Source organism: Nannospalax galili, unplaced genomic scaffold (genome assembly GCF_000622305.1).
Source record: "Nannospalax galili isolate Female #2095 unplaced genomic scaffold, S.galili_v1.0 scaffold367, whole genome shotgun sequence".
NCBI lineage: Eukaryota > Metazoa > Chordata > Mammalia > Rodentia > Spalacidae > Nannospalax > Nannospalax galili.
This window is the reverse complement of record NW_008356465.1, coordinates 1,110,846-1,126,197: the sequence shown is the minus strand read 5'-3', so window position 1 is coordinate 1,126,197 and position 15,352 is coordinate 1,110,846. Positions and strand designations below refer to the sequence as shown.

At 43.0% G+C, this 15,352-nt stretch overlaps 1 protein-coding gene across 1 annotated transcript in view; it reads right to left on the bottom strand.

The window, feature by feature from the left end:
* Window positions 1-15,352, bottom strand: part of LOC103751229 (isoleucine--tRNA ligase, cytoplasmic) — a gene marked incomplete in the record, with an annotated part of 61,758 nt that overhangs the window by 11,191 nt on the left and 35,215 nt on the right. The window contains 10 exon segments of the mRNA XM_029556920.1: window positions 96-168; window positions 3,148-3,231; window positions 3,672-3,774; window positions 4,195-4,316; window positions 5,337-5,414; window positions 7,396-7,487; window positions 8,860-8,980; window positions 10,724-10,868; window positions 11,743-11,826; window positions 14,613-14,699. Coding sequence (XP_029412780.1) covers window positions 96-168; window positions 3,148-3,231; window positions 3,672-3,774; window positions 4,195-4,316; window positions 5,337-5,414; window positions 7,396-7,487; window positions 8,860-8,980; window positions 10,724-10,868; window positions 11,743-11,826; window positions 14,613-14,699 — 989 coding nt within the window.

The window sequence follows — 15,352 nt, the reverse complement described above, 5'->3', positions numbered from 1 at the left end:
AAAGATTATGAGAATTTATACTAGTCATTCTTATGAACAGGAAAATGGTTTTAAGGAAAGGACAGCACAGAAAAGCCCAATAGGAGACTAAGTACCAAGGAGCCCTTGGGCTGAGTACACGAAGAGTGCCCCATCAGTAGACAGTGTGACTTTTCGGACATTTAATTCCTATAGCGTGTACCAAGGAGAAAACAGAAGTGTGAGACATGAAAATCTGTATCCACACAAAACATGCAGATGAAAATCCGTAACAGCACCATTCACAAGAGGCACAAGGCAGAGATAAGCCGACGTCCATCAACGGTGACTGGGAAGCGCTGAGGCTGTGAAGAATGCTTGTCAGATGCACAGGCCTCAGGCTGGAGTCCCAGTACCATAGAGAAAACAGAGCAAGTGTGAATGGGTAAAGAAAACATGGTTTTAGATACAATGGAATTTAGCAGCACAAAGGAATTCAGCACTAACATATGCTACAATTTGAATGGACTGTGACGACATTACACTAGATAAGACAAGTCAGACACAGCAGATTACACATTGTACAATTCCACTTATATGAAATGTCCACAGCAGGCAAATCTTGAGGCAAAAAAATTGTTGTTTTTGTTTTTGTTGCTAGGAAATGACCAGATTTTGAGGGGAAAACAGTGGGAGACTGTTGAGGGATACTGGCTTTCTTTTTAGGAAAGTGGAAATGTTTTAAAATGGTGGCTGTGGTACAACTCTACAAATATATTTAAAGCCCTTGACTTGAATGGCATGAAAAAAATGTCTTACGAAGATCAATCAAGGTAGTTGAGCATCACTGAAAGAAGACTCTAGAACTAGCAACTCCATCTCTCGGGAGTAAACTTGCACAAGTGATTTGAAGCACCACAATTAGCTATCACTTCACTATTAACTATAACTTAACTATCCCTTAGGGAGTGAAACCACAGCACCTCATGCTGCCACTGAGCTGGTGACCGATTCCCATCAAGCAGGATCAGTAATCATACAGCAGGAGTCATGAAAACAAAAAGAGTGTAGACTGAGGCCAACAATAGGCAAATGCTTGTGTAATATCTATGGGAGTAAAAGGTAATCAAGGCCAGGTATAATACACTGATAATCCTAGCACATGGGAGGCAGAGGCAGGAGGATCACTCTGAGTTAGAGGCCAGCCTGGGCTACATAGTGAGCTCAAAATATGGTATACAGTGAAACCCTGTCTCAAAAATCACTCTCCCCAAAGGATAAGCGTGGTGACACACGCCTTTAGTCCCAGCACTTGGAGGCAGAGGCAGGTGGATCTCTATGAGTTCAAGGCTGCCCTGGTCTGCCTAGCAAGTTCCAGGCCAACGGGGACTACAGGGAGACCCTGTCTCAAAAAACAAAACAAAGAACAAACAAACAAAAAAAATCACATACCCACCCAAAAAAAGATAATTTGGATACAAAATAAAAAAAAGATCTGAGTTGGTTTTCTGCAGGTGTGTGTGTGTGTGTGTGTGTGTGTGTGTGTGTCTACAAAGCATTAATTCAGGAGATATAATCTCACTTCTAGTATTTGTCTAAAATCATCAAGTAATTAAAAATCAAATAAAGAATTTAATATTTTCTGCAATGCTATACTTGAAAATTACATTACTATTCAAATATAATACTACTCAAACAATGGACTCAATTATAATTTCCCACTGCAATCCCATGCTGGGGGAAGGGAAACCACTGAAGCCTTAGGGACAGCCCTATCAGGGACTGATCAAGCAGGAAGAGATTCTTAAATTAACATGTGTATCTAATGGCTTTTCTGTCAATCTTATTATAAAATTAAAACATTGCTACAGAAAAGGCAGGGAGAAACTAGGAGTCTTTCTCTCCTTGCTTTGGCCAAATTTTAAGTAGATTCAATTTTCTTTACCAATTTCAGGCTCCTAATCCTTTAAAATACACCTATGTTGGGGCAGGAGAGTTGGCTCAGTGGTTAAGAGCACAGGCTGCTCTTGTAGAGGACCTGGGTTGGTTCCCAGCACCCACATGGCAGCTAACAACCATCTTGTTCCAGGGGATCTGACACCCTCTTCTGACCTCAGCAGGCAGTACATGCACATGGTGCAATTATAAGCATACAGGCAAAACATTCATACACATAAAAATAAATAAATAGCCAGGCATGGTAGCGCACGCCTTTAATCCCAGCACTTGGGAGGCAGAGGCAGGCGGATCTTTTTGAGTTCGAGGCCAGCCTGGTCTACATAGTGAGTTCTAGGACAGCTGGGGCTGCAGGGAGACCCTGTCTCAAAAAGACAAAAAGTAAAAATAAATAAAATTTAAATACAGGTATGCCCTGGATTTAATGAATCTAAATGCCCAATTGTACCAACACTGTGATCTAAACTTATTTTCTTTCTTTCTCTTTTTTTTTTTTTTGAAACAGGACCTCACTATGTAGCCCTGGCTGGCTTGGTACTTGCTATCTAACTAGTTGTCTGTGCCTCCTGCATGCTGGGATTAGAAGCATGCAACCACCATGGCCAGCTTTGTGATCTGTAATTCTGACGCAAACTCTACCTCTGAAAGCCATTTACCATGTACACATTCATGAAATACTCAGAAATATACAACATCCAGATACTGACATATGCAGAGATACACAGCTCTGTAATGAGAAACCCAAATTTCTTAAATATTCTTCTAACAATAGAAGAAATTAGGAAGCAGCCAGGAAATGAATACTGTGCAGTCACTATAAAGATATACTAAGGAATGATGGGTAGTGACATATGCCTGAAATCCTAGGAGACCAAGACAGTGGAGAGAACTCTGAGTTTAAGGCTAGCCTGGGCTATAGAGTGAGACCCACCCTGTCTTACACAGGTGCATATACAAACAGCACATGGCTACTATTACTTCCATCATTTGAAGGAGGAAAGCTTTTCCGCTAATTGCGAAAATTTACTTTGGAGAAGTAGATGAGAGTAACAAATGAAAAATTTACTGATCATGTGAAATTTCATAAATGGTTATAATTCCACAGATGGTTATCCATGTACTGATTTATTTATAAAAGAAGTAGAACTTCATTGAGAAATATCTATTAAAATAACTTTCTCGAAGAAACACCAAATCTATCTGGACCCAAAAGAGGCACACCATTTTCCTTACCTCAATGATATACTTCTCCAAAGATTTGATATCTTTAAGAGCTTCTGGATCTTGATGGATAACCACTATTTCTTTCAAAGGATACTAGGAGGAAAAGGGAGGGGAAAATGAACTAAGTGGCAATGCCTGCAAATGGCAGAATGCTAAATGTTTATCTAAACTAGCTCAATGGGGTTGGAGAGGTGGCTCATCAGTTAAAGAGCACTGGCTGCTCTTGCAAAGGACCTGGGTTCAGGTCCCAGCACCAACATGATGACTAACAACCATCCATAACTCCAGTTCCAATGGCTGTGCTGCTTTCTTCTGGCCTCCAATAGGCATAGTATGCACAGGTGACACAGACACACTCACATAAAAATAAACTCACTCAAGTTTATCTAAATGTTTGGCTAAACTAGTACCAAGTCATTCATACCCTTACTTAAGAAAAGGAAAAGGAATTATGCCATTGCTGGAAGTTCTTCACATTAAAATTTCCTAAGATATAAAGGCTCTGTCAACCTACATCAAATAAAATTTCAAACCTTTATTGGAATAGTTTTCCGGTCTCTGATCACTCGCCCAAGTTCGATCACTGACTGCATTCTAGATACTGCACTCTCCGTTTTCCTGTCAATCTGCTCCTCTCTGATTAAGGGTAGGAATATGAAAGATTATTACTTTTAAAGGGTGGAAATTCAAAACAACAGGTATGCTTCAGTGAGGAAGATCTCAGGCTAGGGCTCCAGTGAGACATCTGGGGAAGAACGTCAGTGGCACCCTCCTTGAGGGGCAGACAGTGAGTGCCCAAGGTGATATGAAAGTTGTGTGCACACTTCAACTTGCCATAGCTCTTCAGGGGTGGGATTTCACATCCCTCCTACCACTTACCAAGGTAGGCCCCATCCTGCACCCTGAGCAGTAGCTACGGCAGCCTAGGTAGAATGTGGGGCTCAGAGGGACTGGAACAGGGAAATGCGTCCTGTCCAGATTCCTTCCCAGGAAGCCTGGGACCCCACGTGTACCTTCCCATGGCCTAGGTGAGGCTTATCTGCATTTGATTCCTACCGAACACGTGGCAGCATGAGGTAGTGGATGCTGAGTGTGTCCTTGTCCTGGACAGAAACAGGGTCAATCAGCATCTTTAGATTCTGGTACATCAGTTCAGTGAGAAATGGTGTATAAGGGGCCTGTATAAGGACAGAGGAGAGAATGTCATTCATATACACCTATCATCAGGTGATCTCACTTAGACCAAGAAACGGCAACTAATAACTTCAGAGAATGACCTTGGAATACACACAGGCTGAATGTGCCCACTCAAAGAAAAGAGTCTCCAACTAGGAGACCCCGGACAAGTACCAATCAAATCAGTACACTCGGCGGAGTAAATATCCTAAAGCCCAGAAACGTTATCTATAAACTAGCAAAAATCCCTGCCTGCCTAAGAGGATGTACATATACAAAGTTAGTCTTAAGAGAAGCCTGGAGAGATGGTTCAGTGGTTCAAAGTACTGGCTGCTCTGCAGAGGACTTGGGTTCAGTTCCCAGCACCTACATGGCGGCTAAGACCTGTCTGTAACTGCAGTTCCAGGGGATCCAACGCCCTCTTCTGACCTCTGCAGGCACTTCGTGACACCAGTGTACTTATATACATGCTGGCAATAGATTCATACACATAAAATAAAAATAATATTTTAAAAAAGAGTACATTATGACTTTGTACAACACAAATTCTCCTGTAAATGTTATGGACTCAGTCAGTGGCTTGTAACCTTATACTGGAATAGCACAGCAGGGTATAGGGAACTGAAGCTGCAGCCATCCCAATTACATGTCATTTAATACTTTAAACAATAGGAATTTCCAACAATCACACATTTTTCTTTGAGAATGTTATAATACACTTGGTCAGTTAGTCTTAGGAACCTCTTGGTTACTGACAATTAACAATTCACAGTAACAAGAAGTATGCCTTACCTCTCTAAGTATAGATCCTTGTCTAAATGCAGGATCTGGGTATGTGCTAAAATGCCAGTGAATAAGAATCTAGTAAGTCTCAGCTGGTACTTGTCATATGAGCTAATAAGACCTCTGAAAAGGAGCTAGAGATAAGAGCTGTTTGGATACTTTTACACAGAACAGACGGAGGGAAGGATGTTGCAGCAGGACAATGTACACATGTTCTAGAAAGGGGCTGAGCATCTCACCATCAGTCTGCACAGAGAAAGCAGGACACTGAACAAAGTCTCCAGAGCCATAACACAATCTTCCATCCCATTCTCACCCTAGAGAATAAAAAAGAAGTAAACATTAACCTGCTAATAGTAATTTTATCATAAAAATAAATGCTTACCAAAAAGAGACAGCCTACAGAGAGCATGCAGAACACAGACAAGAAAGAGTAAGGAGAAATGGCCACAGCCATGAGTCCCGGGGTTATGCAGGGCAGTTAGGGAGGCCAGCATGGGACAGTAGGATGCTGCTCCTCTGGCCATCTCCACCCTGAGGCCAGGCAGATGGGAGAAGTGGCTCCGTAACTGGGAGCCAGACTGACTGTGGACCCGAAGGCTAGGGGTAGATGGATTCCCATGCAACAGACAGAAACAGTTGCCAACAGCAAATTCTAAAGTACCCTTAGCTAAAAGGTTTTACTTTTTTTTTTTTGGTCTTTTTGAGACCGGGTCTCCCGGTAGCCCCAGCTGTCCTGGAACTATGTAGACCAGGCTGGCCTTGAACTCACAGAGATCCATCTGCCTCTGCCTCCCAAGTGCTGGGACTAAAGGCATGTGCCACCATGCCTGGCTTTTTTAAAAATTTTTATTTTATGTGTATGAGTGTGTTGTCTGCATGTATGTGAGTGCACCCGTGTTGTGCAATGCCACAGCAAGTCAGAAGAGGGCTTCGGATTCCCCTGGAACTGGAGTTAAGGATGGTTCACAGCCGCCATGTGGGTGCTGGGAATCGACGCCGGGTCCTCTGCAAGAGCAGTCGATGCTCTTAACCACTGAGCCATCTCTCCAGCCCGGGTTTTTTTTTTTTTTTTAAATATTTTATTTATTATTTTTATTTTACGTGTACAAGTATATTTCATGTATGTGAGTGCACCCATGTCGTGCAATGCCGCGGAGGTCAGAAGACGGTTTCAGATTTCCCTGGAACTGGAGTTAAGGACAGTTCGTAGACACCATGTGGGTGTTGGAAATCAAACCCAGGTCCTCTGCAAGAGCAGTCAGTGCTCTTAACCACTGAGCCATCTCTCCAGTCCCCCAAATTTTTATTTTTAAAGTAGGTATATACTGTATGCTTTTCAAAGTATTAATTCTAATTCATTATAGGAAATCACTACAAAATGGTAATTCATCTAGGGAAAAAACTGGCCTTCCAGGAAGATGCTGTCACTCCCTGTCTTGTCTCATTAATTCTGCACAAACCACTTAAGTCTTGAGACCAGGGCTCATGATTGCTCATCCTAAAACCCCAACAGCTAAGAACTTTGTCCATAGCAAACACCTGCTGAAGGTCTGTCTCGGGTGGTACAAACAACCATCCCTGCTCTGTAGCTATTTCTTTCCATTGAGACATTCCTTCTGGAGCCTGTAGAATTCTGAAGTAAACCAAATTTACAAGGCTCAGGAAGTAAACAGACCCCTGAGTCTTAAGAAGCTCCTGCCCTAGGTTATATAAGCAGTAACAACTGCAGGGAGAGGAGAGGCTCAGACCAGTTCGGCTATCTACAAGTTGTGTAGGGAGCTGTAGGAATTCGGCTTTCCTAAGTCCTCACCTATGCTGGGGTGGGCTTCGTGGTGATGATGCAGCTGCCTTTAAGTAATCAATGGTATGTAACCCCTTACCCATACTCCTATTAAGTAACCCCAAAACACTCACTGGTTCACCAGGCTAAAGAGGAAGGTTTACTTTGGTGCCCTAGCTGGGGTGAATGGACATCTGTTCATGTCTTCCAGGAAATAAAAAAAATTAAAATAGTTCTTTTTTAGTTCTAGATCCATACTTACAAGTATTTTCAGAATTCTAAGAGATCTGCTCAGTTTTTTGGTCCTGCATGGGACTGAACCCATACCCATATGCACAATGACTTTTAGAATTCATAGGTCCTTGACTACTAAATGGCAATCGATGCATTTTATATAACACAGAGAGAGGAAAGCTTCAAATAGAGCTTTTGATAATGCTGTTTTCCTCTGAACTGCTCTCATATTCCTTCAACTCTGAAATTTCGTACTTTTTGCTTTTCCCATCAGGTCTCACCTTCAATCTTCTGCGGTTCATTCGGACGTACCAATTGGTCAGAATATCTACAAACTTGACCAGGCGAGGCACCACAGTATACAGCCTATAAGCTAAAAGCAAGCCATGAGTCAGGTCGGGCCAGGCCTTAGGACAGGAAGAGGGATGAGCAATAAAGAACAAGCAGCCCCTTCCGACTCAGGGGCTCCTCACCTAGGGGGGCACTGAGAATCGGAACAAAGCAATCACAGACAGCTCATGGATTGAGGACACACCACATGGCAGCCAAGGTGTTCAGGGGCACACAACGATACCGAATTGCATGTACACTCATATAGTGAGGAAAACTGAACCCCTGTTCTGTGACTCAGGCCTGGTGTGCATGGAGTTGTGGAATAGCACCAACAGGGCCCAGATTTCTTCCACCGTTCTGTCTTCTACTGAAACAAAACAGTAGTAGAAAGCTTGCATTAAATGATGCTGAGAGGCACAGGGCAGGCCAGGAGTACTTGACCAGGAGCCAAATTGTTCTGCAAAGGAAACTTGGCAAAGCCTAGAGATATTGTAGTTATCTAAATATGTGGAGGGGGAACACTATTCTCTTCTCACTGGGTGACAGAGGGATGCTGCTCAGCATCTTACAAGGCACAGCACAGCCTTGTGCCACTGTTGTACTCTTGGGAGAAGGTACGATGGCAATGGTGCTCTTGCTGTGGTTCAGACACCAGAACCCAGGGCCAGAGTCATTAGCTGGTCACCTGTCTAGACAGGCAAGTTCAGTAACTTGGGATTATTCAAAGAGAGGCCAGTGTACATTATGCCTAGGCTTTACCACACTTTTCTTTCTGAGAAGCTTGATATTCCTCTGCTTTCATCTCTCAGAGAATAAATGAACCTCATATAACGAGCACACAAAATATGGAGACAACAGCAGTTACTACTGCAGTTAGCCATCGATCCCCAAAAGATGCCACGACTGCTTCATAAATAGGTTCTCTCGGGTCTTGAAGATAGGAGTATCATAGGTATGCAGGGGGCAGGTCAGCAAAGCCGAGTCTGGGTCAGGAGTTGTCCTCAGTGTGGATGCCTACCTCCTGCACGTGCCCCTTGCCAGAGGGATACTGAGCTCTAGTTTCTAGATGGACTAGGTTCTGACCAGGGTGTACAATTTCCAGACTCAGCTTCATGGGAAGTCATGGCAACTGGTCCTGAAAGATGGCAGGGTCCATGGACAATCCTCTGCACAGGGTTTATCCTCTGCCTGGTCATCCTTCAGAGAGAATTCCCCAGGGCTTTGAAACAAATTCCTTTCTACAACTAATGAGCCTTAACAAAACTGTCCTTGGAGGGTTAAAGGAAAAATGATGTGCTGTTATCTCTCAAAATTTCCACTATGTTTATAAGAAAAACAGCTAAAATAGCAAAAGAACAATCACAAAGAGAGTAAATAGTCCTTATCTCTAGGACAACACAAGAAAGACTCACCTGCCATTTCAGTCTCAAAGAACCCAACAAGGGACTGCATGAAAGACAGGATCCACCGATCAGTGATGTTGGGGCTTTCTCTAACTGTGTGCTCATTGTAGAAAAATTCCATTTCTTCCTCCTGCAAACAGACAACGAGGCATTTACATGCACAGAGGGTGAGTTATTACAAGGGAAATAATCTTTTTAATTATTTTATTTATATGTATGTGTGTGTGCACCCATGTGTGTGTGAGAGTGCCTGTGGAGGACAGAAGAGGGCATCAGATCCCCTGGAGCTGGAGAAACAGGCACTTTTGAGCTGTACAGTGTGGGTGCTGGGAACTGAACTTGAACACTCTGACAGAGCAGCAAATACTCTTGACCACTGAGCCATCCCTTTAGCCCCAATAAACTTTATGTTAATAAAATGGAAAGAAGCACTAAAAATCCAGAAGGATTTCAGAGCCTGCTGGCAAGCTATATTTCTGACATATTTTCAGTATAAGCATTAAAAAGAGACATCAAATCTTCAGTGAATTGTGGTTTTTAAGTGAAATGAAACAAACTTAGAGTCTGGTTACTTTAAACTTAAGGAAGGAAGGGCAGTCAAAGTTTCTAAGACCAAATGACTGTTTATAAACTAAAAACGAGTACTGGGAAAAAATTCTCACATTAGGCAGTATGATCCAACTTGAAACCCTTTATATCTCTTTTACTTTACAAAAGCCCTCCTTGATCCTAAAGGCCATCTCACCTGCTCTTGCTCTGCAAATTGAACTCACTGCAAGCCATGCTTCTTAGCAGTGTCAGGTTGGCAGAGCAGTGGTGATGGATTACACCAGTGGTTTAAGCACCTCATAGTGGGTGCAGTCTTGCTACGTACAGATGGCCTCTCTGTGGGCAGGTGTGAGCCTGCCTTACATTCCTAAGCCACACACCAACAGAGGTTTGCAGAGCACACTAGCTTTAGGGATGCTGTGCCGACCTGGCACCACTTGCAGGAGAATTGGCAGGATTACAGAGGGAGGCTGAGAGCCTGGGAAGATCCCTGCCTTTTTCAGGGAGAAGTATACCACGGGAGCCCCAGGTACAGACTTCCTCTGTTGTGTTCCCAGTAGAAGAAAGAGCAGAGCTGAATCTAGAGGAAGCAGAAGCAAGTGATTGGATTGCTAGCCTACTTGCTAGCTTCTGGGCTGCTCCGGGAGTCATACTGCACCCATTCAACAGTAAGTTACCAGGAGTTCTACTGATAGGTGCTGGGTAAGAGGATGAATAGGACTGGTGTTCCCCCATGGACTTTCATGTAATACAGAACCTTGTGCTAGTGATGAAGGTGTTGTGCTGTGACAATGGTCAGCTGGGGTCAGAAGAGGTGGATGCAGACTAAACTTCTCAAGATGGGCTTCCTAGGTGAGCAGGGAACTACTCTGAAGACAGGTTGATATATATTCCAACTGGTATTCTTAATCCTAGCAATCCATTCAGGCTCTCAGAAGCTCAACCAATGCTAACCCACACAGTGGCCTTCCCTGACCACTCTCTCAAATGGCCAGCCTGACCCCAGGCTCTGCCTCTGTCTTTCACTGCATATTCTCTGCTAGTAGCTGACTCGTGTACCATCTCCCCTAATTCCACATCCCACCAATTCCTAAAAGAGAGGATGGCTACGCTCACCACAAAAAACAGGCTGATGAAACCGACATTGCAACTCTTTCTATAGAGCAGGCCATGTCTTCCCTGAGGACCCCAGACACCGCTTGCACATTCGTGTACAGCTTCCTCCTGGGTATCCACCAACAGTATACAATACAACAATGTGGCCTCAAGGTCTTACACAGAGTCTGACCTCATAGCTCAACACACAACCCACTGTGCTCTATACCTTGCGGAGCCTAAAGACATTCTGGATGAAGAAGCGGTATGCATTGTACCATGGGAGCAGCACATCCTTGAGGACATCCCGCACACCCTCCTCTTTAAAGCGAAGGTTTTCTGCTCTCACCACAGGGGAATTGATCAGATACAATCTGAAAGAGGCAGAAAATGTATACAGAAAAATTACACAGCTAGTACATCAAATACTACTACTGAAACCAAAATACATCATTTTACCAGGACCAAGAGGATTAACATTGGCCTGGTCCTCACCAAGGACCAGCCACTCCCTCTTTCCCACCCATAGTGCTCACATGCTCACACCCTCACCATAGGAGCACCCGGGTTCATAAGGAGTAGCCTAGAGAGTACAGTCTAAAACCAGCAGAGGCCAGGAATGCTCTTCTGCATCCTGAAAGATGACCCTTACCATGGGAAAAAACCTAGACCAAACACATGACAGCACCAAAGACAAGTCTGATAGACAACTGAGTTGAGGGTCAACCCCACTCTCTGCTCCAAGTGACATGGAACTGTGTGTAGCTCACCTATAACATGGACATGTTGAACAAGGACTTGAGGACCTTGCATTTCAAGATTATGACTGTTTCAAGCAGTGGCTGAAATTTACCTTAAAAATCAAATTTGTATTTGTTCTTGCATAAATATATCATATACGGCTGTAAAAATGCAGTACTAAAATCGAGGATGAGATAATTCTAATACCAACCAGAGAGAGAACCTAGAAAGGAGGTAAGGCAGAGGTAAGCTGCAACCAGCCTGGGAAATCTTGGGTGACTTACAGACTATAGGATACTTCCTATTCCTCAAAAAGACCTCTAGGTTTGAAAATATCTTTATTATTTAAAAAACTATGTTTAGGGCTTAAAATCAACAACCATAAAAATGTAATTTCACAGATACCCAATGTTTAAAAGCATACTCAGAAACCAAATCTGAGAATTATGACACACACACACACGCATATACATATATATAAAATACACACAAAGAATTGCTCTGTACCTGAGGGCATCAGCACCATATTTATTGATGATGGAAACTGGATCTGGATAGTTCTTTTTCCGCTTGCTCATTTTTTGGCCATCACTTGTAAAACAAAAAGCAGATACCAATTAAATAAGTACACAAAGAAATACAGATTGCTTATAAACACCTAAGTACAAATGAGGAGTACCTAACTTAGATATAAGCTAATGCAAGCCATAATGGCAAAGCAGTTTTGCTCATACTTATAAGCTTTAACCAAATTTACTTTTCATTACTGTGTGTATACATGCATGATGGGGGGCGGGGGGAGTCAGTTCTCTCCTTCTACCTTTTTGTGGGTTCCAGAGATCCAGCTCAGGTTGCCAGTCTTGCCCAGCAAGCGCCTTTACCCACAGAGCCACATAAACTCTTCTTTAATACCGTGGTAAGTCTTTAGGGAAGTTTCAAGGTAGACTGAAGCAGGAAGATGTCCCATCCAGACAAATAAAAGCTTAAGTTCACATAAACTGCACGAGGGTGCATGAATATTCGTAGTATTTTTATTTACAATCACCAAACACTGGAAGAACCTTAGATTCCCTTTCATAGGTGATAGGTTGGGATGGGGGTACAACTATGTGGCAAACTTCTTACCTAGCATGTGTGAGACTCGGGATCTGATCTCCTACACCAAACAACAACAAAAATGGGGGAAGAGGAATGATTCCAAAGATAGAGAATACGAGGGGTTGGGAAGTGAGGTGGAAAGTTGGGTAAGTGTAGTTAAAGGGCACCAAGACTGATCCTTGTGTTGAAACAATTCAGTATATTGGCTCTGTTAGTGAATACTATACACTTCTAAATATAGTCAACTAAATGAGTACACATAAAACTGGGGTAAAGGCCAGGCATGCTGGCACACACTTTTTAAATCCCAGTGCTTAGAAGGGGTAGAAAGGCAGATCTTTGTAAGTTCAAGGCCAACCAGGGCTACGTTGTAAGAAGTGCTTAAACAATAACTAGGAACAAATGAACCAGATCAATGGGCTATGTTAATACCCTGACTGTGACAGCACAAGATAGTTTATATACAGGAGATCTTTATTATGCAAATCTATAATGACCCCAACAAAATTTCCAATTAAGAAAAAAATTATTTTGTATCATTGAAAGTTTATTTATTATTATTGTGTGTATATACATGTGTGGGTATGGGAGTGCGCATGCCATGGTGTGCATATGGAGATCAGGGGACAACTTTGTGGAGTTGCCTTCCTCCACATGGGTTCTGGGAAATGCACTTAGGTTGCCATGGTGTGCATATGGAGATCAGGGGACAACTTTGTGGAGTTGCCTTCCTCCACATGGGTTCTGGGAAATGCACTTAGGTTGCCATGGTGTGCATATGGAGATCAGGGGACAACTTTGTGGAGTTGCCTTCCTCCACATGGGTTCTGGGAAATGCACTTAGGTTGCCAGGTTTGCATGACAAATGCTTTATCTGCTGAGTCATATTCTCCAGCCCCAAGAAAACTTTTAAAAAGCAGGGTTAGTTTAAAAGAAAAAAGCTCAGTAGCAGAGCATGTGGGACTCTCAGTATGAGAAAGGAAGGAAGGGAGGAAGGGAAGGAGGGGAAAAAGAAAAAGAAGAAGACTTTACAGAGCCAGATGCCTACGATCAGAATGGGAATTTACCAACTCGTTTCTGTGTAACATTCATTCAGCAAGATACTTTTTCTGTACTGTAAGTTCCTCCACCATCAAAAGGGGACGATTACAAGGCCTACCTCCCATAACTGTGGAGGAATGAGTTACGCATGGCAGTGTACACATTGGGCCTGGCTAAGGGTGAGGATGCACTAATGTTTGGGTCATTCTCTTCTTTACACGGCATGTGCAGCAGGGGGTCTGTGTGGAAAAATATTGTCTGAAATTTTTATTTATACTTATTTTTGCTCTAATTTACTAATGGTAATAGAAACAAAGGGACTGAAAAGACTCCCCTCTAACACTAGGTAGGTAGTGATTCTTAGTGAGAAGAAAGTCCCTGTGTAGAGTCTGCCACGGCTCTCACTAGCTCTGCTTCTGACACTCACCTGGTTTTTGGAATCCAGAGATTCCTCATATATTAAAAAGACAATAAACACATACCTTTCAGGAGGAATACACAGATTAAGTAAGACCTATAGGCAAAAACACCTCACAAAATGCTAAGTGAAGTAATTAGAACTTTATTGTTAGTAGCATCACTAGAAGCACTGTGTTACTAGGAGCAACAGGTTCCATCTCCCTAAGGCCTGGCAGGCAATATATACTTCTTCCTTAGGAAACGACAGTGAACATGTGGCGCTAAAGCACCAAGAGATGTTCAAAGGACAAAAATATCAACAAGGGGGCTACAGAGATGGCTCAGTGGTTAAGAGCACTGGCAGCTCTTACAGAGGACCCATATGGTGGCTAACAACCATCATAACTCCAGTTCTGGAGTATCTGATACTCTCTTCTGGCCTCCGAAAGCACTGCATGACGTGGGGGCATTTATATACATGCAGGAAAAGCACCATGCACATAAAAATAAATAAGTTAAAAAAAAAGAATGTCAGTAAGAGGGAGCAGGGTCAGGGTGCGGCACTACGATGCATACTTATAATCTTACATTTGGGAGGCTAAGGCAGGAGGATGGTAAGCTAGAGGGTAGTCTGCCTCAGGAAAAAAAGAGAGAGATATAAACAGGCAGCAAGAAGTCTGAGACGAGAAGGGAAAGGGGGCTAGAACTGGAATCGAGTAGTGCTAAATTCCTCTATTTAAGGAGAAAATGTGCTGAGGCCCAACCAGAACATGGTCGCTTTGGAAGGCAACAGCTTCCAAAGCCAGAATGTAACTCATCACAACAGAGGGTGCACCTGCCTTGCCAAGATGAGTCCATTCACAATCACATTCTTGAAAGGTGGTTGTCCGAAGAGAGCTGTAGCCAGCACCAGAAGGGTGTAAAACCTAAAAAAGATAAGAAACAGATCAGAACAGTTGAATAAACACGGAAAAGGAACCCAAGCACGGGAAAAAAAAAGATTTACTTTTTGGACCAAGTTTCTATTTTTGATACATTATATTTCTTTAAAAAGCAAAACAAGGGAAGGAACCCAAGCACGGGAAAAAAAAAGATTTACTTTTTGGACCAAGTTTCTATTTTTGATACATTATATTTCTTTAAAAAGCAAAACAAGGGGCTAGAGAGATGGCTCAGCGGTTTAGACCACTTGTTATGCTTCCAAAGGACTCAAATCAGTCCCCAAGACCCACATCATGAAGCTCACAACCACCTGCAACTCTAGCTCCAGGGGATCTGAATCCTGCAACTAAGTTTTAAGTGATCCAATACTTTCTTCTAGTCTTAACTGCAGGCACACTCACACATGTAGCATACACTCATACAGACAGACAGACACACACACACACACACAAAATTAGAAATGAAAATTTTGGGGGTTGGAGAGATGGTGCAGCAGTTAAGAAAACTGGCTTTCCTTGCAGAAGACCTGGTTTTGATTCCCAGCAGCCACATGGCAGCTGACAACTGTCCTTAACTCCAGTTCCAGGGTATCTGATGCCCTTTTCTGACTTCTGTGGGCATGGCACAACACAGGTGT